Here is a 24,973-nt window from a genome sequence, read left to right on the forward strand (position 1 = left end):
CACGCCAGGTTGCTATTGCCGGATAGCTCTCAGGCTCTTGCAGTTTTTATTGACTCTGGTTCGGACGCGAGTATTATGGATGAAGAGCTTATGCTGCAGTTGGGTATAGACCGGGTTCCCTTATCTCGCCCAGTTCCAGCCAACGCCTTAGACGGTCACCTGCTGGGGACAGTGACTCATCAGACTGTACCCGTTCACATGCTCCTGTCTGGGAACCATCACGAGACTATTCAGTTTCATGTTCTCCGGTCTCCACATATCCCGCTTATCCTGGGTTACCCATGGCTCCGCCGCCACAACCCTAACATTGACTGGGAGACGGGAGCCATTTTGGGATGGAGCCCCTCTTGTCATCAGATCTGTCTGAAACAGGCTGCCGCGCCTCAACGCTCGGGGAACCCCAGCCAAGTTCTGGATGTTACAGGAGTTCCACCGGAATATCTGGACTTCAAGGAAGTATTCAGCAAGTCGAGGACTACTTCCCTACCACCACACCGGCCCTACGACTGTGCCATCGACCTGCATCCCGGCACCAGCCCTCCCAGGGGTCGATTGTACTCCCTGTCTGCTCCGGAAAGAGTTTCCATGGAGACTTATATCAATGACGCTCTGGCGGCTGGGATTATTCGCCCGTCCTCATCACCTGCTGGCGCAGGGTTCTTCTTTGTAGAGAAGAAAGACAAGACCCTAAGGCCCTGTATCGACTTTCGGGGTCTTAATAACATTACAATCAAGAATCGATACCCACTGCCTCTTATCTCTTCTGCATTTGAGTTGTTGCAGGGAGCAACCATATTCACGAAGCTGGACTTGCGTAACGCGTACCACTTGGTACGTATTCGCGAGGGGGATGAGTGGAAGACCGCCTTCAACACCACCTCGGGGCACTACGAGTACCTAGTCATGCCTTTTGGGCTTACCAACGCCCCTGCAGTATTCCAGGCATTGGTAAATGATGTGCTCCGAGACATGTTGGACCGACACGTGTTTGTTTACTTGGATGACATCCTGATCTTTTCCAAGACACTGAAAGAACACGTGCACCACGTCCAGGCGGTTCTCAGGAGATTACTCGAGAACTCGCTGTTTGTTAAAACGGAGAAGTGCGAGTTTCACACATCCTCTGTCTCTTTTCTGGGATACATCGTGGGACAAGGGAGCATCGAGATGGATCCTGCCAAGGTTGATGCAGTCACTTCCTGGCCGGTTCCAGATTCCCGGAAGCGGCTACAACAGTTCCTCGGGTTCGCCAACTTCTACCAGAGGTTCATTCGTGGATACAGTACCTTGGCCGCTCCTCTCACAGCCCTGACCTCCTCTAAGGTCATGTTCCAGTGGTCCTCCTCGGCTGAGGAGGCATTCCAGAACCTTAAGGCGAGGTTCACCTCCGGCCCCATCCTCCGAGTACCCGATCCTGTAAGACAGTTTGTTTTGGAGGTGGATGCTTCTGATATGGGGGTGGGAGCCATCCTGTCTCAGCGAGCAATGGACAGCCAAAAACTCCATCCCTGTGCTTTCTTTTCAAAGCGTTTGACTCCAGCGGAAAGGAATTATGATGTGGGAAACCGGGAGCTGCTAGCAGTGAAGTTGGCTCTGGAGGAGTGGCGTCACTGGCTCGAGGGGACCAGTCAACCTTTCCTGGTGTGGACCGACCACAAGAATTTGGAGTACATCCGGTCGGCCCGCAGACTGAATTCCCGACAGGCTAGATGGGCCCTTTTCTTCACTAGGTTCAATTTCTCCCTCTCCTACCGCCCTGGTTCTCGGAACATTAAGGCTGACGCTCTTTCTCGTCAGTTTGGAGAGGGAGGTAACATTCCCAGGGGCTTGGACACCATCCTTCCGACTTCTCAGCTCATCGCCGCCCTCATCTGGGAGGTGGAGGAGAGGGTCAAGGCTGCCCAGCAGGACCAGCCGGGACCCAGTGCCTGTCCTCCGAACCGCCTGTTCGTTCCGCAGACGTTGAGGTCTGATGTTCTCCAGTTGGCTCATAACTCCAGACTCACCTGCCATCCTGGGATCCAACGCACATGGGAGGTAGTCCAGCAAAGGTTCTGGTGGGCAACACTTAAGGAGGACACCAGGGAATTTGTTAATGCCTGCCCCGTTTGCAATCAGAACAAGTCTTCTCACCAAGCTCCTGCTGGTCTCCTACGACCTCTGCCTATCCCTCATCGCCCCTGGTCTCACATTTCTTTGGACTTTGTTACTGGTCTGCCACCGTCCAACGGACACACTGCCATCTTGACGGTGGTAGACCGATTCAGTAAGATGGCTCATTTTGTGCCGATACCCAAGCTCCCCTCAGCTAAAGAGACGGCAGAGCTGGTCCTGCTCCATGTGTTCCGGCTCCATGGGCTGCCTACTGATGTGGTTTCCGATCGTGGTCCTCAATTTACCTCGGTGTTCTGGAGGGAATTCTGCACGCTCCTTGGGGCCACGGTCAGTCTGTCATCCGGTTTCCATCCGCAGTCCAACGGTCAGACAGAAAGAAAGAACCAGGAGATGGAGACAACCTTACGATGTATAGTCTCCAAGAACCCAGCGGCCTGGGCTAAACAGCTGCTCTGGGTCGAGTACGCCCACAACACTCTGGTCAGTTCGGCCACCAAGCTGTCCCCATTTCAGTGTGCTTACGGGCTTCAACCCCCTCTGTTTCCGGCCCTGGAGAGGGAGGTTACCTGTCCGTCCGTCCAGGCTTTCATCCGTCGTTGTCGACAGACCTGGAATCAAGCCCGGAGAACTCTCGTCTGTTCGGCCAACCGGTACGCCTCCTCTGCCAACCGCCGACGTTCTGAAGCACCTGTCTACCAGGTGGGCCAAAAGGTATGGCTTTCCTCCCGGGATATTCCTTTACGGGTGGATTCAAAGAAACTTGCACCTAAATTCATTGGACCGTTTGAGATTGTCAGAATAATCAATCCCGCAGCAGTAAGGCTAAGACTGCCTCGGACTCTGCGGATCCATCCCACCTTCCACGTTTCCAGGATCAAACCTGTCCGAGAGAGTGCCTTGGTTCCTGCGATCCCTCCCCCACCACCCCCCCGGATGATTGACGGCGGGCCTACGTACACTCTCCGACGACTTCTTCGTTCCCGTCGCAGAGGAAGAGGAGTCCAGTACCTGGTGGACTGGAAGGGTTACGGCCCTGAGGAGAGGTGTTGGGTTCCAGCTCGTCATGTGTTGGACCCCCGGCTCATCAGGGAGTTCCATCGGCGTAATCCCGAGCAACCGTCTAAGACCGTCACGTTGACGGGCAGAGACACAGGGAGAGTCTCTCCTCTTACCGTCAGCTCGTCAGAGGAGGACAGCGAGGGGCAGGCTTCTGATGAAGATGCAGATTCCCACAGGGGGCAGGAGAGGGAGGCGGAAAGAACTTTTTCAGATGAGTACTAATCCCACCTCCCACCTTCATCTGTTGATTAGCATTTAGGGACGTCAGGAGCCGTCCATTAAGGGGGGGGTTCTGTCATAGTCTGCTCCATCATTCACCAGTAGTTTTCCATTCACCTGTCTCACCTGTTTTCCACACCCACTCGTTAACTCACTCTCTTTCTCTTCTGCACCCATTAGCTTCTGCCAGTATTTAAACTCGCACCTGACACACACTCTTTGCCAGATTGTACTTTGCCTCATGCTTGTCTCTCCCGCGTTCAACACTAGATTGCCTACCCGGTTCCGACCCTGCCTGTCCCCGACCTGCCTGCTCTGCCTGTTTCCTGATCCTGCCTGTCCCTCGACTATCCTGCCTGGCCTGTTATCCGACCCTGCCTGTATCCACGCTGACCGCCTCGCTTACTCCCTGACCCTCTGCCTGTCCCTGACTCACCTTCTGCCCGCTGTCCTCCGGTGCGTTATACTGCCCGGTTGGTATTCCTCCGATCCAGTGGAATCTCCAATAAAGGATATTACCAATTCTCCTTGGTTTCTCGAGTGCTGCATTTGGGTTCTCCTTAAGACTGTGACATCTTGACAATGTTCTCCAACGGCTTATGGTCACTCTGTACTGTCACTTTCCGGCCATACGTGTATTGATGGAACTTTTCCATGCCATAGACAATAGCTAAACATTCTTTTTCTATTTGGGCATAACCCCTTTCGGTTGGTGTCAGTGCTCTGCTCCCGAATGCTACAGGTTTCCCTTTTTGAGTCAGTGCTGCTCCCAGCCCCGTTTCTGAAGCATCACACTGCAAAGTCAGTTCCTCTTGTGGGTCATAGTACTTCAGTACTGGTGTTTTGGCTATATTGTCTTTGAGCCTGCTGAATGCTTCTTCGTGCATTTCTGTCCATTCCCACATATTTTCCTAGTGTGTGAGCTGTCTCACAATCTCACAGTCATCTGACAGGTGTTTGTAGAATTTAGAGAGATAATTTACCATTCCCATCAGTCTCTGTACACCCTTCACGTCAGTTGGTCTTGGCATGTCTCTCACTGCCCTGATCTTCTCGGGGTCAACTTTCCGTCCATCTGCTGTCAGCAGGTGTCCAATATATGGCACCTCCTGCTGCCTTAACCTGAATTTCTCTGCATTCAGTTTGATATTATTTTCTCTGCATCTGCTTAGAAACTGTCTCAATTTATCATCATGGTCTTTGAAGGCCATTTCTTGTGTGTCACCTTCTCCTGTGATCAATACGTCATCAGCTATGATGTAGATGCCTGGCAGACCCTCCAGTGCTTGATTCAGCATCCGCTGGAAAATCTCAGGTGCTGGGCTGATTCCCATAGGCATCTTGAGCCACCTAAATCTGCCAAATGGTGTAGCAAATGTTGTTAGATAGCTTGACTCCTCCTCCAATTTCACATGCCAAAAGCCATGTTTGACATCACAGACTGTGAACACCTTCGCTCTCGACAGGTCTGGAAGGATGTCATCAATGATAGGAAGTGGGAAATGGCTCCGCTTTAGAGCCTTGTTCAGTGGTCTTGGATCAATACATATTCTTGGCTTGCCATTAGGTTTCTGCACTGTGACAAGACTACTTATCCAGTCTGTGCTTTTCTCCACAGGTATGATGATCTCTCTCCTTTGTAGATCCTGCAGCTCTAACTTGAGAGGAGTCATCATGGCAACCGGGACTCGTCGTTTGGGGAGTTTCACCGGCTCCACCCTCTCGTCGATCTCGATCTAGTACTCTCCTTCCAGGCAGCCGTCAACTGTGAACACATCACTGTACTCCTTCTGTATTTGTTGCATGTGTATTGTCACTTCAGTGACAATACTGTCAATAGCTAGTATGTTCTCATACTGTACTTTAATGAGTCTCATGGCTTCGCTTGCCTTCTTTCCCAACAGTGGTAGTTTACAGTCCTCATTCACCACCTCAAACTCCAGGCGGTACTGTTTTTGGTTCCTTGGGTTTCTCACCTTCACCTTGCATTTGCCTAGTGGATGCAGCCTGGTCTTGTTGTACATTACCAGCACTGTCTTAGTGCTCTCCAGCCGAGTTTCAGGGCTCAATAGATTCACAGGGATGACATTACAGCTAGCTTCACAGTCTATCTGAAACTTCACCAGCTCCTTGCCGATTAGCATCCCTGCGAAAAGCTGGCTGTTCTTGGCTTTGTCCTCCCCGGCCTCTTTACCAGTCACTGTCAGTATCTCTGTAGTGGTGACACTCAAGATGTCCTCATATTCCTCACTGTCCTGTTCAGTCACTTGGTGTACTTCCTCTCTTGTCTTTATCCTGTGTGGTTTTACATTTGACAGCAAAATGATTTTCTTTACCACATTTTTTGCAGCGCTTTCCAAAGGCTGGACACTTGTTCTTGTCCCTTTCATGTGTAATACCACAGAATTTGCATAAAACTGTGTTTGTGTTCTTATCCTGCCATGCTGTCTGTTTCATCATGTGCACCTCCTCCACTGTATGTCCTGCAAGGGTTCTACTATTTTCATGTGACAATTCTGTAGCCCTGCACAACTGTAGGGCTACAGACCCACAATGTCAGGTTGTCCTCCCTGAGCAATCTCTCTCTCAGTCCTGAATCCATAATGTCACATACTATTATATCGTGAATGAGTGAGTCCCTTATTTGTCCAAAGTTGCATGTGCTGGCTAACATTCTTAGATCAGTGACATATGTATCAATGTTTTCATCCTGTCCTTGACTTCTCACGAAAAACCGATATCTCTCCACTGTTTCATTTACCTTGGGGTTGCAATGTCCATCGCATTTTTCAATGATGTTCTTAACTGTCCTCCTGGCTGTAGTCACATCACTCATCAGAGTTTCACAAAGTTCTCTACCAGTCTCTCCAATCAGGTAGTAGAACAATTTCACCTTCATTGTTTATTCTGCCTCTGGCAAAGAAAGCTCCAAGTAAAGTGTAAACTCCTCTTTCCATGATTTCCATGACTTTGCAAGATTGCCAGAGTCCAGACACAATGTTGATGGGGGTTTCAAACCTTCCATGGCCGACCGACGAGCATCTTCCCCAGCCCACTGCTTGTTATTAGCTACAGGCTAGCTGGTTAGCTGCACAGCAAAAGTTTGTTTTCTTTTTCTTCTTTTGTACTGCTCTCTTACTTCCAAGTTTCCAATTTCCGCTGCCACCATGTTTCATTCTTGCCCCTCATATTACAAGAATGGACGGTTGAAGCACTTTTAGCTGCTTACACTTTATTAAACTTTTACATAGAACGTAGCATAACATTTACACCCTGGCTTCATCCGCATGCCTGCTCCAGTGTGTGTTCCCCTCAACAGGGTCCGTGTGTAAACATATAACAACTATTGTAAGTATTTGCAATGTAATTACATACACGCTATATCGCCCCCCTTGACAGTGAAACGTCATGCGTGAGGTTTAGATTATTTCCCTGTCTCAATCCAAATTGAACTGTATGAAATAAAAAGGCACATTTGTCTTGTAGTAAATAAAAAGGGCGACCTGGAGCCAATCCTGCAATTTCCCCACAGGTGAAAGACTTGACATACTGAAAACCCAACCATTTTGCTTACTTTAACATCATTTTTCATGGTGGGGCTAAGCCATTTATTGGTATGGCTGTAGCCTACCCCAGCCATACCCTGGCGCCGCCACTGCGATTAGCTGACAGTTAGCTGACCTGACGGTGGTTTTGAATGTATACGTCCCAATAGACAGCAGAGGCAATCATATCAGTAACGCTGAGAACGTCTGACACAGCATACACCATCACAGCGTGTTTAAAACAAGCCTACAGAGCTGCTGTGACTGAAAATGAAATGGATCCACAACATGGCATAGAATACAAAAAAGACATGAAGAGGCACAGGGATCAAACTGAGGGAAAATGAAGGTCACAGCCCACTTAGAAGTCTTAACCTAGTTCGCCATGGGGGATCTTGGCTATTTAATTACCTTTGTATATGATTAAAATTACCCTGACATCGCTTAGTGTCATCACTTTCTCAGCTGACTTTTCACCTTGTCTGTTTTCATCCGAGATTGGTATATTGATTTTTTCCCAAAAATGTTTTATAACTTCCAAAGTAATAATGTGATATATTGTATTCCAATTCACAACATTTGGGATATATATAATCTAAAGTGCTTTGATTTATAACTCTTTTGAATAACATTATTCTTGTATGGAATTTATTAACCACAAACTGCAATTTTGAAACAAGAAATATCCCAGAAACGTTAACTTGTGCCAAAATCTCACAATTACTCCCTTCGTTAGGGTTGGGTTTTATGTTCTTTCTGTGTTAGTCAGTAAGAACAGAATGGGGAAATTTAATTTGATTTAATTTCTCTTACTGAAGTGAAAAACAAAATTGGCCAAAGAAGCAATAGCTGTTTATTTCCACTGCTAATGGTCATGTTTCACTGAGGAAGGAAGAATTGTCATGCACATCGGAAAAAGGTCAAAACAACTGTTTTGGGGTTTTAAAGGACAATTTTATTTTTCGGTCCATGCTGTGACTTCGACAAAAGGATGAGTGCATGCAAAGCCCTCAATATCCCCACTGTGTCAGTTTGAATGCTGCTCAAAAAGGCACTGGATGAATTATTGAAACACTATTTTCACTCAAGCCTATGCAAATACATTGGAATTTAATGTTTGGTTGAAAATAAAAGAGACATGATTGGAAAAGTAGTAGGAGGTCTAAATGCCTATAAAGGAATACAGAAGATTTAAAACTCAAAATAGGGAAGAAAGAAAGGTCATACAGAGTGCAGATAATGTAGAGGGCTGAAGGAGTTTGTGCTGGATCTTTTAGGTGTAAATGAACAACCTTAACACAATGCAGTAAAAAGATGCAGTCTCTCTCTGCCTCCATCTCATGTGAGACGCACTAAAACACTCTTAAGCCCGTGCTCTACATCAGCTTGTATTCAATTAACTTACTGTCAAATGTGAACCCCGGTGATAATTAGTGCAGAGCTGTGGTGAGCCAGCTGTAAGTGTACCACCTTCCAGAACTAGGACACTTTAAGCTTCACAGGCTAATGGGGACACCCAATCACAACATGAGACACACACTCATTCACATGTGTTACATGACAATCTAATTGAAATAACACACATACATGTGTAAGAATGGCAGGGTCACCTCATTGGCAGACATTTCTTTTACGTGTAAATCTGTGCAAACACATTTCTGATCGTTGTTAACATGTTTGTGAACTGTGGGCACAGATTTACAAATAATCATTGTCTTTCTTCAATTAAATACAGTCTTGCTCTTTGAATGGCACTCTATCTGCTGTTATAGAGCCTAATATTTCTAAAGGGATGTTATAATGAATTTATGTTAGTGAATAGTGGGCTTCATTTACTGACTTTACTACCCGTTGGCCATTGCTTTTTAATGCACCTCCATTGGTGCCTTTGTGCCGGGTCTAGGAAATGTATGAGGAGTATGCTAAACTAATTGGTAGGTTACATTAAAGAGACCTTTGTGTTATTTTGGCATTTTATATTGTTATCAATTTAAATATTGTACTGTAATTTAATAAACTAATAGGCTACATTATAGTGGCCTTACTGCATTTTAATCTATCAATTTAAATGTGGTCCTGTAATATTCCTACAAGGGTGTTATATGCGATCATGCAGTGTAGCAACTTTAAGTTTATTTATACAGTCATTAATTTACATACTTATTACATTATAGCCTATGTTTATTGCAATGAATGGGTTTCACCTGATGTCTGTTAGCCTCTTAAGCCCTGAGCCTGTTTTTCCAACACACTCTCACTCCCTAAGCGTCCAATAGCGACGTTTGGTCAGTGTCCGTGGCGTCCAATTGTGACGCTCCTAGGCTCCTTCAGCGTCATAAAGAGACGCAAATAGCTTTCAACTGATTGCAATGTATTCCCATCTGCGTCGGGATTTGACGCTCATGGAAGCACGGCATTCGTTTATGTCGGCTGCCCTTAAAGGTAATGTGAGCGTCCATTCCCAGGAGTAAAGGATGGCAGAAGACACTACACTACCCAGAATCCCCAGCTATCGTTTGGACTACACCATGTGCTCTTGACAAACCCCGTGATAGTCCTCTCTGTGATTGGAGAGTGTGCTCCGAGGGTTAAGCCGATTCTCGAACAGCACTTGAAATGGGATGGAACCACGGCAGACTGTCCAAAACTGGATTTGAACGGGTCCACCGCCTGAAACATGCACTTGTCAAGGTTCAGAGGCACATTGTGCAAATATGGCAGTAGCCATCGATCAGCTTAAGATAAGATATACTTTATTGATCCCAAGTTGGAACATTTGCGTTACATCAGCATGTGTAACAGTTAAATATGCAGTTGTGTTTATTTGAAAATCATTTAGTATAATCACATAAATTCTGTGTTTTATATTCAACAATTCTGTGTTCTTTATTTATTGATTGTTCAATACCTGACAAGGCCGGAGATGAAATATCTACATACATCTTATGAGAGTATAATACATTATGTATAATATCAGTTAAAATAAGTGCTTCAACATAGTTAACATTGCTGGAGGTATGCACAAATATTGATAGATGTCTTGTAATGCACTATTGAGGAACCTGCAACCCAAGTTTTTCATTCAGTGCAGAACTACACCACAGTTGTGTAGGCGTATATGATATGTCAATAAACCTTAGAAAATCTTGAAATCTTGAAAGGGATGTGCAAAATAGTCATTACATACAGTCTTTAATTAACAATTAGTAGAGAATAACGAGTAATGAATATACTTTATAGGGATCGTATTAATATCTAATAATAAAAATATTGAAATTCAATAACATGCTTTAACCACCAGGTGTCCCTTTATATCAACTGTGCACCTTTATGGTGTAAATACAGCCTATCTACCAATTTGATCAAATATAAAAGTGAGCCGAATTAGTGTTGATACTGCAAGGAGACGCATTGTGTGAAAATAAATGTAAGATGTTGTTTAATGGCTGATATATTTATGATCCACGTCACGTTTTCAGTTCCTCATGTTTGTCTTCTCATCAGGGCTCTATAAATACAGAACTACGGCAGATATGTAATATGTAATGCAGCCGAACCGTGTATTACAATGCCGTTATGTGATGACTTTCAAAGAGAAAAGCAAGCACACTCGGAATAAGGTATTATTATTATTTCGGTCTGTTTCCGGTATTTGTTAATGACGGTGTGCTCTGAGATGTGAGACTGGAATTGCACAGGGGGGAAATAACGTAGGCTATCTTTAGATGCGGATTTTGTTAAACTAATATGTTTAGGCTGTGGACCAACACTATACATTGACGGGGAAGGGGGTAGCAATAAAGATAACACCATTAAACAGTTACACAACATAACAGAAATAATATCGATAGCAGCGTCCCTAGCAACCACCTTGGTAACAATGAAAACGTCGCGATTTCCTGAAATAATCTTCGTAATAACTAGCAAACTAAAGATCATGTACATCCACTGCACACATAATCTGAAATAACAACTCATATTTCTCGCATCAAATGACATCAAAACGCATTTTAATGGCCAAACTAACTTTAAAATAGGCATTTTACACCTAGAATAAAATGAAGTTCGGCCATGTTTTCTTTTTCTGCAGGGAGACATTTGAAGATCAGGTGACATAGACGCCAGCCATCGGAATGAATGGTGAAAAAAAAACGGGGTTTGTCAAACAGAGCACATGGTGTAGGCCAAACGATAGCTGGGGATTCTGGGTAGTGTAGTGTCTTCTGCCATCCTTTACTCAGAAAACATATTTGTTTCTCCGAATCGAAGGGGAAAAATACAAAAGCATTGTACACAATTTAAACCAATCAATGTTGTGTAATTAACAAGGATAATCTGGTGTTTTTTAGTCGATGAGTAGTGCAGATATCACTGTAAAATCAATCGACAGTAAGAGGAGTACTTACTTCCGGGTGTAAAATTCTCCGTTATCCAATGGGAATGGATGCTCACATTGCCTTTAAGGGCAGCCGGCATAAACGAATGCCGTGCTTCCATGAGCGTCAAATCCCGACGCAGATGGGAATACATTGCAATCAGTTGAAAGCTATTTGCGTCCCTTTATGACGCTGAAGGAGCCTAGGAGCGTCACAATTGGACGCCACGGACACTGACCAAACGTCGCTATTGGACGCTTAGGGAGTGAGAGTGTGTTGGTTTTTCAGGTTTCAGGCTCGAAAATGCCACTAACACAACAAAGACTATATCTTCACTTCTAAAAGGGGTAAATTAATAATATTTTCTCTCAAAGCAAGGTTACATCTGTGAGTTGGATGTAGAAGTGTCAGAATCAATATATATGTTTTTATTGTAAAGTAAATTCAGATGGAACATAGTAAAAACATGTAAATTCTAATGTCCGCCTAAAAAAACCCCATTACTTATAGTGAAAACCACCCTTGAATGATGGGTTAGTAGACTAAAAGCTTTAGGAATCCAAACTATAATATATAATAAGTACCCTGTATCAAGATTGCTGCAAAACAAGTGAAATTCGACCTTTTTAGAGAGGTTTAGAAAAATAAAGTCCAGGCGGACTCACCTCTGGGTAATTTGGGAACCATCAGTTCCATTTGAACTTTTTCACTGTAAAAATCATTTTATTACTTTGAATTATCACTATAGGTATTCATTCCATCCAAATACAACTGTTGTGAAAAAAATAAAAATAGTATATAAAAACATACTCTGTTATCCTCTTAGGCCCCACGGACCCGAAATCGCGTCATTTGCAGGAAACAACGTCTAAGGAACCTTAATATGTAATAATCTATGAATATTTGATATCCATATAACGGGAAAAAAACTCAACTGATCTTTTTCATTTATTTTTTCAAAAAAAACACACAATGCTAACAGTGAGCCTCTGAATTAGCCCGAGCGAAAAATGCTAACCTATTACTGCACCGAAAATCACTCCTAGCTCCCTTATTACTTATCCTAGCTGCACATCCAACACATTGTTTATGATCGTAAAGACACAGAATCTAACGGTGCCCACCTCAACACTGAAAGATACAAACTCGCAACGTTATTAACAAAAACGTACATCAAAACAAGTGACGCTAGGTACTAACATGCGCTAGGCTAACATCGCTCACCTTGGTCTTTGTCTGGTCTAAGCTGGTCTAAACTGGTCTTCAATGGCATTAAAACGATAAAAACGATTATGTAGTTAATCCATAGGTTAATATTCAATGTGACTGTGTCCCCTTTGAAATGTTCTGATAATCTATAAGCAATAAAACTGCAATTCCGTTATCTGCTGTCCGCTCTGTGCTCCGTGCGCTCTGGGTCCTGCTTCCTTACGTAGTAAACAATAAGTAAAGTCTGCTGCGTAATGTACTTAAGCTGGCTGGCATTCTTTATACTTTACGCAGGACCATATCTCTGGAACCCATTGGTCGATTTGGGTGATTAACACCTTTTTCTTAACCATTACATCCAATAGAATAGATGGGCAGTTCTCAAATCCACGTAAACATTACCATTGCGGACGTAATAGAGAAGCAAACGAAACATATCTGAAAGTACAAGCCTGGACGGCAACACTTTATACCCAGTATATTTCCATAAATATGATGATGGATTATCAGTAAAAATGTCTACGTGACACAAAGACATTGGATTAACCTTGAGCGGCGTTTTTATTCCGTTGAACACAACTTTTGATCACAAATCAAAAAAGGTAAGACGTAATTATTGTAATATTTTTGAAACCGGATGTTGTTTACTTTCTCTTTTCTGGCTGATAGCTCCAGGAATTCGGGGTCCTACAGTGATGACATTACATGTGTGGAATCTGTGGAGTCTCAGCTTTAATCGGATATCTTGTTTGTGCAGTTACGATAAGTAATAAGGGCATGTCTACCGTGAGTGCTGTGCAAAAGTCCGTTAGCATTAGTTAGCATTTTTTCGCTCCATGCTAATTCAAAGGCTTGGTATTACTCTTGTGTTTCTTTTAGCTAAAAATGGTTCACATTGTCAGTTAGCTGAGTTTCTTACCGTTAAAAGGGTATGGAACATTAATAGTTTCATAAATGTTAAGAAGCCCTGTGTTACGTCCCCACTAAGGTCTAGGGGACCTGGAGACAATAACGTACAACCAATAAGTATGAGAGAGTCAGAGTAAAGGTTGACAAAAGGTTTATTCCTTGTAACCTATCAGATAATACAATTAAACAGAAACTCTGTTTGTGAGGAGGAGGAGGAGGAGTCAAAGGATTGTGCCAAACAAAAGAAACAAGCATAACAAAACCAGGCCTATCTCTACAACTATCCTTTGAAACCAAACTCAAACAAAAACCCTCACTAACTAACTACAAAGAATTTGACAAAACAATATACAGGGGTGGCAACAATCCGCTTACCTAGTGTGTCTAAACAATAGTTAGCTCGGTGGTGAGAAATGTACAGGGTACCCCAGACTTACCTAACTCCTCCACCTCTCAACACACACATTAACAAAGTTCAGATTTTCCAAAGAGCTTTAGTTGCTAAGCACAGCCGTGTTCCTTCCTCAGCAACAGGCCCAGAGTGAGAGAGAGAAGACTTCCTGGGTGCCTCCTTTATGGTCGGCCCTGGTTGCTGATAGGCCAGCTGAGGGTGAGAGGATCCAATCAGCCATCAGACTCAGGTGCACAGGCAGATACCGATCAGCTGCTGATTAGCTGTGCAGAAGACAGGGAGAAGAGAAAAACACAGGAGGGAAGGAAAACCACACATGTACAGCCTGCCTGGCACGTAACACCCTGAGACATAGTCTCGTAAAAAAACGGTGGGAGGGGTCCACTGGGGGGACCCTCGGGCTTAAGAGGTTAGACTGTACCTAATAGTTTGCACTGATTGTGAATATGTTTGATATACATTGAGTTACTTTTTCGGTCTGTGTGTGTTTGCGTGTTCAGGGTACATTTGGGACACATTACCCATATAAGGAGGAGAGTGAGGCATGAGTAGAAGTTAAACTAGAGCAGGGGTCTCCAACCTTTCTCCACCTGAGAGCTACTTTGAAAAAATGAAAGTGGCAAAGAGCTACTTGCATCGCATCGCTTACATTTATTCACATAGCACTCATCAGTTGAATTAAGCTACTTTTGTGTGAAATCAATACCTAAAGCTTATCTAAAATCTTAACTTCACATCAAGGTCCAAGAAAACGACAATTTCTCACATATTAATATGGACAACATAGTAAGTACTTATTATGGCCCACATAGTAAATACATCGCCTTAATAACCACCTTGCAAGCATCTTATGGCACGTGTGTAAAATAAGTGCATTCACTCTTTTTTACAGTTAGTGAGATGACTGGCGCTGCATGGAGTCCACCATACAGGTGTGCTGGACCCACTTAGGTTCACTCTAATGGAGTCATTTACATGTTGATCAGTCGGTCTTGTTCTGTATTTAGATGTCATTCATGTCAGAAAAAGCTGCTTCACAAAGGCAATTAGAGCCACATAAAGCAGGCTTGTTCAGTGCTGCTTGGTGATGTTCTTATAGTTGTCTGAGTCTACAAGGCTCTAGAAATGTTGTGAGTTTTGCTGAGACTTAAGCTGAACATGATTTTGGAGATTTATAACCTCCATCTCCATCTCCACAGGATTGACACTGAACAGTGCAGCCATCTTTTCTTCTTCTTCATGTTGACATGAAATTATAAACCATAATGAATCAGTTGTATAGGTCTAGCCTCCCTATATCTGTGTGTGACATTTTTCCATCCTCAAAAACAAAAAACTAATACTTCTGCAGTCTAGCTGCAGCTTCTGGCAACGGTCTTCTGTTAAAAAGGACACTGAATGTCTTGAATGAGGCATCACACACATGAAGTCTGAACACAGTAGACAACAGGAGTATTTACAACAGCATTATAAAAAAAAAATACTGCATGTGGGTGCACACTTACATTCTCTGTCTTACTGTTACATGAATCCCATGAATGTATGAGATTAAGTTAGCTTCATCATCTCAATCGGTGATTAAGTGAATAATAAAGTTTCTATCAGGTCACTGTCAGCCTGTCACTCTTATTAGTAGTTATTTTTCAGGAGGGGGCGGGGCTTGGAGGAACAGAGAGGAGACGGTGATCGCGGAAGCTTTCCTCCTGCCTTCACAAACTTTACACGCGTATGTATCAACTGAAAATAGCAAGAGGAGATTCATACTCTGCAATCCAAGACTTGATTAAATCCACCAAAAACCTGACATGACGATAACGAGTGTTTTTCAAAAAACACTAATCCCTCCCTGTGTGTCTCTGAGCCGCAGCGACGCGGCCTGATTCAGAGCGGGTCATTCTGCTGTTGGTTCTGACTGGTGCTGCTGGAGAAAGCAGACTGCTCCATGTGTGGTGTCGCTGTGCCGCTGTCACGTCTGTTCCTTGATCTCTGCGTCACCGACCAATTTGATATTCGTGTGACAGAAACAATTCTAAAATAAAAACACTTTATTGTGTGGCCGAAAAATCAAGAAGCAGCGTTAATACGCTATAATCGATAATCGAGCGGGGAGCTACTGAAAAGCTGCCCGCGAGCTACCGGTAGCTCGCGATCGACGTGTTGGAGACCCCTGAACTAGAGGATACAGTCCATCACCTTTTTCATTTCTTTATTTCACACAAACGCTGACATGTGCACAAGAGCACAAAAGTGATGAGAACACTGTGGTACTGATTTCAGCTCCACCCTCTACGAACAAGTCCATCACAGGATCAGTCATCCATCTTCTTTCTCACTGGTCCTCATTCTGTCTCCTTCTTTCCAACTTCATTTCCATTTAAATTAAAAACAATTAGGACTTGCTCTCATGCTTTGTCCACCAATAACCTCTCAAATTGATTCAAAACGTTAATACGCTACTTAAGTTGATTTGATCCAACCCTATATTTAATTTTTTGTTGTTGCTACTTTATTTAATCAATATATTTTTCCACATCCAAGGCAAGACACTTGTGGAGTTTGGCCCACTACCTGAGCTTTGGGATAATACTGCCCTCTGCTGGATATCATTTGTATCACATGATTTCTGTCGGGGCTGGTTCATACATTACTAGAAAAAAGGTGTTGTTTAATGTGGTTCAATACCCATGTCACCACTTTACAAACACGTACAGAACGAAGGTATCATGAGAATACTGTGTTATTCCTAACAGCATTCAAATTTAAATTAGACAGTCGTTTGGGAGGTAGTTTAGTGCCTCTGTGCCCAACTTGACACTATGGAGGATTGGAGAGGGCACAAGACGGATGAGTTACAAATTACAGATGCAACAAAAGCATTTCTGCTACAACCTGTGTTAATGTTTTCCTCTTCTCTTTTTCTCTGGCTAATTTACTTCTTCATTACGTAAATTATCGAAAACTATATCCCTTTGGTTGAACTGGTCTCAAATATATGCTGCATACACTGTAGGTTGTGATTATGGTGATGAGGTCAACCTTGTTTAATGAACATTGTAGTTGTAGCTTTCAATTGTTAAGAATTAATACAATTGTACACTACACATGCCTTGTGGCACTTTAGTTTTAAGGTAATCCACCTTCTGAAGTCGTGCCATATTTATCTGAAAAAGAGAATAAGAAATATGGCAGTGGGTGTTAGAGGGGATGATGTATTGGCCGGTGTCCAGACTCCCTCTGCAGGGCCAGAAATGATTAAAGGTCATTTCAGGTTTATAAAAAATATAAAAGAAAAACATTCTTTGGTGGTTAAAATCTTATGACTTTCCGAGCCGCGGGCCGGGCACTGTATGTTTTTCTCTTTTACCTCAAATATGAACATGGCACTGCTTTATTGTCAGTTAATCCTAAACATTTTCAACTGCCAAATGATGTCAATGTGAAAACCATATGTAGTTAAATTTGACCTTTTGATATACAAAAAAGAGTATCTTGAAGAGTAGACAAAAGACCAAGATAAGAGTACATTTATCCGATTTGACCAACTAGGAATTGTTCAAACCAAAAATACATCCAGAAGACTCCACTCTATATGTGCACAGGGTCACATAAACACCATGTAGTTAGTAAGAGTGTTTGTGTGTAAAATGACAAGCTTTTAGTAGCACTTTCTGTCCAGACGTTAGTATTTTTTCTACGTGGTCTTCCACTAGAGGGCACTCTTGTTACATACATGTTCAGTTACAGTGAAATCACTTTAATAGTACCATATTAACAAATGTTATATAATGGTCACCTTTCTTATAAAACTAATACAAATGCATTGAATAATCAGATATGTGACTAGATTATGTATCTGATTCAACCAAAGACATATTCTTCTCTCTCTCCTAGACAGGAATGAACTCTGCTTTTAAAGACTTTATTTAAATCACACAAACTATTTACAGACAACAAAGAAAACAATATGTGTATTGTAAGTATTTACATTTAAACATGAGAGAGAGAGAGAGAGAGAGAGAGAGAGAGAGAGAGATGATGTTCATAACACAACAAAAGGTACATTGTTGTCATTAAATCCACCTAATCTTGAGGCATGTTATGTATACTACTGTATACTGCCTGTACTGCCTTACAACATACAGTATTAACCCCGCTGTCTTAAACTATGAGAAGACCGACCAAGGGGAGTACTGCCTAATGTTCTGAGAATTTGTTTGGATAATTTTGGACAGACATTGGTGTGTGTTATCTGCAGCAAGGCATATAAAGTGTAATCTTATTGTATTTATGTATGAACAAATGATTAGACATCAATTATAAACCAAATGTCACATTAACATTTCATTTATTTTTTATTTGTTCCGTTCATGGTATGCACAACTTAATGTATAATACTTGTTTACAAAACATGTCTCTATTAAGACACCATTGACCGAAAAGGAGCAGGGAGAACAAAATAATCTTATGTTACCTGCCCCTTTCTAAAAAAAAATGGAAATAGATGGTCTGTCCTTCATATTTTCTTATTCACACAGTATCATAGGATAATAAGAGAAACACCAAAACTTACTACAAAAAATACTTGTTCCCACTTGACAGTTAACGGAAAGAAACAAAACAAAAAACAACAACACCGAAACATCACATTTACAAAGAAAAAGACAACCTAAGGCTAACCAAAGTCAGTCATATAATACGTTTATAATGATTGCCCTACTGTTGACTTGCACTTGAACAAATCCTAACACTACTCAAACACAGGAATGCTGAAAGATTACTCTCCAACCTGGGGTAGTATAACCAAACAACTCACTGTCAGGCCCAGGCTGGGTTTCTTAAGGACATATCCATCATATTCTATTGTACTGAGATTACTGTCCCTGCAGTGCAAGGTAAAAAGCAAATAAATGAACAAATCTGCCCTGACTTTGTCTCACATGTCTCTCAGCAGTCGATCCTGTGCTTTGCCAAGGCTGACCAACATTGTAAGCTTTGTTGCCAAAATATACCGTAGGCTCCCTCTGAGAATCAACATCATCATAATGTGTTATGCAACCACAGGAAAGGCGCATGACTACTTAGATAAAAAAAATTAAAGCTAACACTGTGGTATTGTTATGTGAACTGCACATGTTCCAAAGCAGAGTAAACGATATGATTTTATTCAACATTGTTAAAGCATATCAAATTACAAACCAGTGGATTTTAATGCATTATTTACTTTTAATAGCTATTATAATTTGTGAAACATTCATTTATCAGGTAGAGAAAAATATTTAAAGATTTCTTCAGCATCTTTAACATTTTTATCAACATTTCAAACCACCTTTTTTTTCCATGTCCCTTTAGGGGCTCCGTAGTTTAATGCTTATTGATTGAAATAAATAAATAGAAAATAAACAACCAAAATTAACTCCACACCTCCCACTTGGGCTCTCGATCACTAGATCCAGGGAGACTACACACAATTCACCCTGGACTCCCAAAACCAGAGTATTTTGTAGTGGGGTGTCTGGGACTTCTTGGTTTTTCTTGGGATGTCCTGCCCACCCAGCCAAGCGAAATGGGTGGGCAGGACATCCCAAGACGGGGAGCAGTACCACCAGCCTTGGTACGTTCCTGAAGAGGATGGTGGTTGGGGCTGGGACTGTCCGTCTCTTCTGGGATCCAGCAGTGAGGGGGGCAGGAAGGCCCACACAGGTCCAAATATCAGCGTCCCGGATGACTCTTCTTCTGTCTGGATAGGCTTTTACAACTCGGCCTAGTCGAAACTGACCTCTTAAGGTGTTCTGGTCCGCGATCCAGACCAGGTCTCCCACCTGGACATTTCTGGCAGCTCGGTGCCATTTGGAGGAACAGGTTTGGGCCTGCCAAGTCACTCCAGCTTGTCCAGAACTTATCTGCTCTGGCCTGGATAGCCTTTAACCTGTGCCAAGAGCGGCCTTCCATGCTGATCCCCTCCAGGTCTCCTCCTGTCCTGTACGTCCTAGAATGAGGGAATTCGGAGAGATGTACTCCACGGCGTCTTCCTGCTCCCGAACTCGGGCGTCGATAGGCCGCTCATTGGCCAGGTTGGCTGCAGAGTAGAGGAGAGTTTGGAATTCCCCCCACGTGAATCTGCCGGTGGTCCCACCGAGATTGGTAAGCGCTCTCTTGAGGATCCGAACGGCTGCCTCGGCCGCTCCGTTTCAGTGGGGCGAGTCTGCAGGATGGAAGACCCACTTCCACTCGGTGCCGTTCCTGGCAGCCATACCACGCAGTCATCTTCACCCACTGTGACTGTTAACGCAGAGGACAATGTTAAGTGCTCTCCTGGAGTGTTTGTGGCTTGCTCTGTGACCCGGGCTGTGACCCGTGCACATGGGGAGTCTGAGCAGGGGGAAGAGGCCAGTGAGATAGATTTTGTGGTTATTCCTGACTGGTTGTTGTCTGTATCCCGCAGTGAGTTGGTGGTAGAGCAGAAAGCGGATGTCTCCCTCAGTCCGTATTTTGAGGCGGTTCTCTCCACCGAGGATGGTAATGGTGTCACCAGGGGTTATCAGCTGCAAGGGGGATTGCTGGTCAGAAAGTGGTGGTCACGTGGGAAAGGCTTCATGGGTGAGCCAGTGTATCAGATTGTGGTTCCTGTCAGATTTCGTGAGGAGGTCCTCAGGAAAGCGCATGGACAGTCGGGACATCGGGGTGTGCGTAAAACATGTGGTTACATGTTGCGGTATGTCTTTTGGCCTGGTCTGAAGAGAGATGTGTCTCGGCACGTTAAATCATGTCAGACAGGTAAGCCAATTCGGCAGCGACCTGGGCGTCAGGTTTTTTGCCAAGGGCTAGTTTGCGGTTTATGGAAGGACATTCCGGGTTCTTCCAGGTGCTGGGTCAAGGGACTGACCAGAGTGGTCTTCTGTCCACGGAAAAATATCGGAGAAGAGCTCCTAGCTATTTAGATAGTTAACGGTGTTCTTAGGGGAACTACTTTCTTATGGGGGGGAGTGTGACGACCCCTCCACACTACGTGGGGTGCCGTCTATTTGTGTGTGCTTTGTGGGTGTTCACAGGTTCCGGTGGTGATGAGCCGCACCTGTCGGGGAGGAGACCTGCCTGATGAGCTACACCTCGGGAAAAGGTTATAGGAGAAGCCCAGCCGGATACGTCTCTCTCACTCCTCTGGGCACTTTCTCTGCGCTAGTTTCGGGGACCTGATGCTGGTGTCTATTTAGTTTGTTGTGTTTTAACAATAAACTATATTATTCTTACCTCTCGTCTCGCCTCCCTGCTTTATGTTACAGCCCACGAGCCGGGTGAAAACAAAATACTGGAAACAAGGTTCCCTCCCAACTGAGACCTATTTTACATGATAACCTGCACAACTAAACAAGTAGCTTAATGCTTATTGATTGAAATAAATAAATAGAAAATAAACGAATAAACAACCCAAATTAACTCCACACCAACGTTCAAACCTTTTTAAAAAGCGAAAATATTTGAACATCTAGTTACAGAGTGAAGAGAGTTGTTTAGGACCTGGATCTAAAAACATGTTTTGTGATTATTTCTATATTTTTAAATCACTCACTTTACCTAATTAAATCAGTTTATATTGTAGATCACACAATACTATACATATTTCAGTCACCTGAGCTTGAAGTCTCAGAAGTAAAGAAAAACATGCTTGTGTTTAATTATAGATGAAAGTATAAAGGGCTCATGGAAAGTACAGAGACTGTGGTCAAGAAATGTTCTTGTAGTTGTTCACAAGAAAGGAAGTGCTGTAGTCATTGAGTCATTGTCATATTTAAGAAGAAGTCTGACTTTAACTAATTTGCAACTGTATGTGGAAATGCATCCCTCAACAAGTACTTTCTCATAAGCAGAGCGAGAGAATCATTGGAAGAAGAACAACATGCTTGGACAGCTGGCCTCAAGCGAAGATAATGCTACCTGAATTTATTTTTAGATCGTGTCTGTTTTACCTACAACAACCACATATTTCATTTTGTTCATTTTTTGCGATTCAATTTGGTAGAGACTTCAGCTCTTTGGAAATTGTAAGTACAACTCTTGATTAAAATTCTTAAAAGGGCCAGAAATTATATTATATTTCACATTCAGGGCCTTTTTTTATCACAATACAAAAAAGACTTGCATCAAGGCCATGAAGTAAAAAAAAAAGATACAGTGTGTCTTAATCTTAATCTTTATATATACAGTCTATGGTCTTAACCAAGATGGAGTCTCAATTGGTTGCTTAAAAATCAACATTTAGGCTGGCTCTATACAAGTATTGATTTATAAAAGGTGAATTTAACATATTTAAAAGTAGATATTGCATTGTAATGACAATAAGTATGACATTTAGCACAAATCTGAAAAGTGTTTTAAGTGTTGCACTTTTCCTCTAGAGATGAAATAGGACATATTTTCCATGTTAATACAAACTCCAGCTGTAACCAGACAGGGCTTCAGTTTGATAATTTGTTAGGTTTTTAAGTAACCTATTAAGTCTTCTTGGCTTGCATCATCTTTCCATATTTTATATGCAAATCAAATTCAAACAGCCTTTTGTATTCTCAGCAGCAGTACCGTCACATCTCAGTGTTTACATGTCCACTCTGCAGATAGTGACTGCACCTGCTCATGGTCCTACTCTCTATTCACCTACCCACAACTACTAGAACAACTACAGCATGGTAAGTCTTATATACATATAACACAATGTGTTTAGTTCTAAACCAAATATTAGTTTCTACTGAAATTCATTACTAGACATTGTTCTTAAAGTTTACATTTCCAATATAGGACTTTGTTTCTATCGTTACTCACCCATTGTTTTCTCTTCCCTCCTCTGACTCCCCTTCCTATCCCCTCTCTTGTCCTGTTCTCTGTTTTCTTTTCTGTTCTCTTACCGTCTTTTCTCTAGGTGCTTGATTGTACCAAGATCAAGGATGTCCTGGAGAGGTACTACCTGTCACCGTTTTATGCCGTCGAGTTCTGCGTTGGTTTCCCTGGCAACCTTTTGGTTGTACTTGGCTATATATTTTGTTTGCAGGAGTGGCAGAGCTGCAATATTTACCTCTTCAACCTGGCAGTCTCTGACCTTATTTTCCTCTGCACACTTCCACGCCTCTCGTACCTCTATGCAAATGACCAACCAGAGAAGAGTCCCTATGGTTGCGTTATCAACCGCTATGTCCTGCATGTCAATCTTTACTCATCCATACTGTTTATGGTTTGGCTTAGCATGGACCGTTTCCTGCTCATAAGACATCCAACACGTAACCACTGCCTGTTGAGGCCGAAAATAGCCATGATCGTGTCAGGGCTGAGCTGGCTAGCTGTTAATTTGGAAGTTTCTCCGATGATATCACTGATGGTCCACGACCTTCAGAGAGGAAACTGGAGTAGCTGCAAGGATTTTGCCAGCTTGAAAGGAGAGGTCCATACATTGGGCTACAGCCTGGGGCTTACCCTCACTGGTTACGCTCTCCCTTTGCTTGGACTGTGTGGTTTCTCATATCAAATTGCACATTTGCTCCATATCCAGGAAAGGGCCATACAGCGCCGGACAACCACGTACAAGCGTCCTCTCAGGGTTGCTGTATCGGCCGCTATCATGTTTCTGCTTCTCTACACACCCTACCATGTGCTGAGAAATATCCGAATAGCATCTCAGCACGACTGGACAGGGTTGCAGCTATGCACAAGGATGAACATAGAGAGCCTGTACATCATCACAAGACCATTTGCCTTCTTGCACAGTGTCATCAACCCTGTCTTTTACTTCCTCATGGGGGACAAATTCAAAAAGCTCCTATTGGCTAAGCTCAGGAAGCTGATCAGAAAGACAGAGCAGCAAAGAGAACCAGCCTGAAAAAATTCAACATAGTGTCCCTAAATAAAAGAAACATCAATATAGCAAATCCAAACATGTGAATCAGCTCCTTCTTTACGTTGTTACGACCCTGGGTCGTTATGTGTATTGTGTGCAGATTTTCTTCCTCCTTCTGTGTTTGTGTGGCTGCGTGTGATTGAACAGGTGGTGTCCGGTTGCTGATTGGCTGCCCTCGACAGGCTGATTGGTCCACCTGAGGAGACCGGAGCATTCAAGCTGCAGCCATGCAGTTTCTCGGTCTCTCTGACTCAACTTCTCCGACTCCCAATGCGGCGCATGTTTAGATATTTTGTCCTGTGGTGCTATGTTCGCACTTTGAGAACATTTTGTCCTTCTCCGCAGGCTGTGAGCTATTTTTACGTTACCTGTCTTTGTAGACAGATTTATTTTCTCAGGAGTGCAAACCCTTTTTCTTTTTCCCTTTTGGATTGTTCGTTTTCTCCTGTTTAAGTTAGAGTAGATAAGAAGCCTGTATTTTTATTTTTCTCTGTTAGGTAAGATTTTGTGTTTTAAGGTTAGTTCGTTTTGTTACTCCTGTTTTGTTTATTTTTGTATCATACTTTCTGCATGTTTTCTTTTTGGTTGTGAAAGTATATTTTTGTGTAATTCAGATTTGGTAAATTAAATTTACCAAACGACATTCTCTGTCTCTGCCTTTGTCTTGAGAGTGGGAAAAGTGGGGAGAGAGCAAACTTTGTGCTGCGCCTAGGTTCCCATAGGCCGGGGCGTAACAACGTGTATTTTGTTAATGTGGATACTTTATTATGGTGTATATATATTACATTTTATTTTAATGTTGACCAAATAAAGTAATGTAAGACAACCACTGTAAATGCATTTGATGAGTCGAGCCTGTAGCTATTTTTGTATTAACACTCTGTTAGGTATAATAATGTACAGTATGGGTTCCTGTTTTTATTTGTATCTGTATTTGTTAGACACTCATTTGTTGCATCAATATTGATTTAGAAAGTCTAAAGCCTTTTGGCTAAGGGACCAACACGTTAATAAGATCTATAAATTGTAATGCAGAGCAAGAGCAGTCAGCTGGATGTCCTCTTTCAATGCACCCTGCTTCTGAGATAGTAAAATGGGAATATGTCCTTTTTGAAAAATGATCTGTATTTTGTGGTTAAACACTGTTGCATCTGAAACTGGAGGTTCATTTTTATAGAGTCAGCATTGTTCAAGATTCAAGGATTGTATTGTCATTTGTACTATATTACTTCATTTGTACTATATTACC

At 42.8% G+C, this 24,973-nt stretch overlaps 1 protein-coding gene across 1 annotated transcript; it reads left to right on the plus strand.

The window, feature by feature from the left end:
• The first annotated feature begins 19,381 nt into the window (after positions 1 to 19,381).
• On the plus strand, positions 19,382 to 23,706 carry LOC117457019 (2-oxoglutarate receptor 1-like). Its single transcript, XM_034096887.1, has 4 exons — positions 19,382 to 19,544; positions 19,650 to 19,684; positions 19,835 to 20,470; positions 22,756 to 23,706. The coding sequence occupies exons 1-4, from the start codon at positions 19,382 to 19,384 to the stop codon at positions 23,704 to 23,706; spliced, it is 1,785 nt and encodes a 594-aa protein (XP_033952778.1).
• The last annotated feature ends 1,267 nt before the right edge of the window (positions 23,707 to 24,973 follow it).

Source organism: Pseudochaenichthys georgianus, chromosome 13, assembly GCF_902827115.2.
Source record: "Pseudochaenichthys georgianus chromosome 13, fPseGeo1.2, whole genome shotgun sequence".
Lineage (NCBI taxonomy): Eukaryota > Metazoa > Chordata > Actinopteri > Perciformes > Channichthyidae > Pseudochaenichthys > Pseudochaenichthys georgianus.

What these genes read in the sequence shown, in the direction of transcription:
- LOC117457019 (XM_034096887.1), top strand. Translation starts at nt 19,382, where the DNA reads ATGTCCTGCCCACCCAGCCAAGCGAAATGGGTGGGCAGGACATCCCAA. An exon ending in GGGCAGGAAGGCCCACACAG is followed by an intron (nt 19,545 to 19,649) that starts GTCCAAATATCA and finishes TCCGCGATCCAG; the next exon opens with ACCAGGTCTCCCACCTGGAC. An exon ending in TGTATCAGATTGTGGTTCCT is followed by an intron (nt 20,471 to 22,755) that starts GTCAGATTTCGT and finishes TCTTTTCTCTAG; the next exon opens with GTGCTTGATTGTACCAAGAT.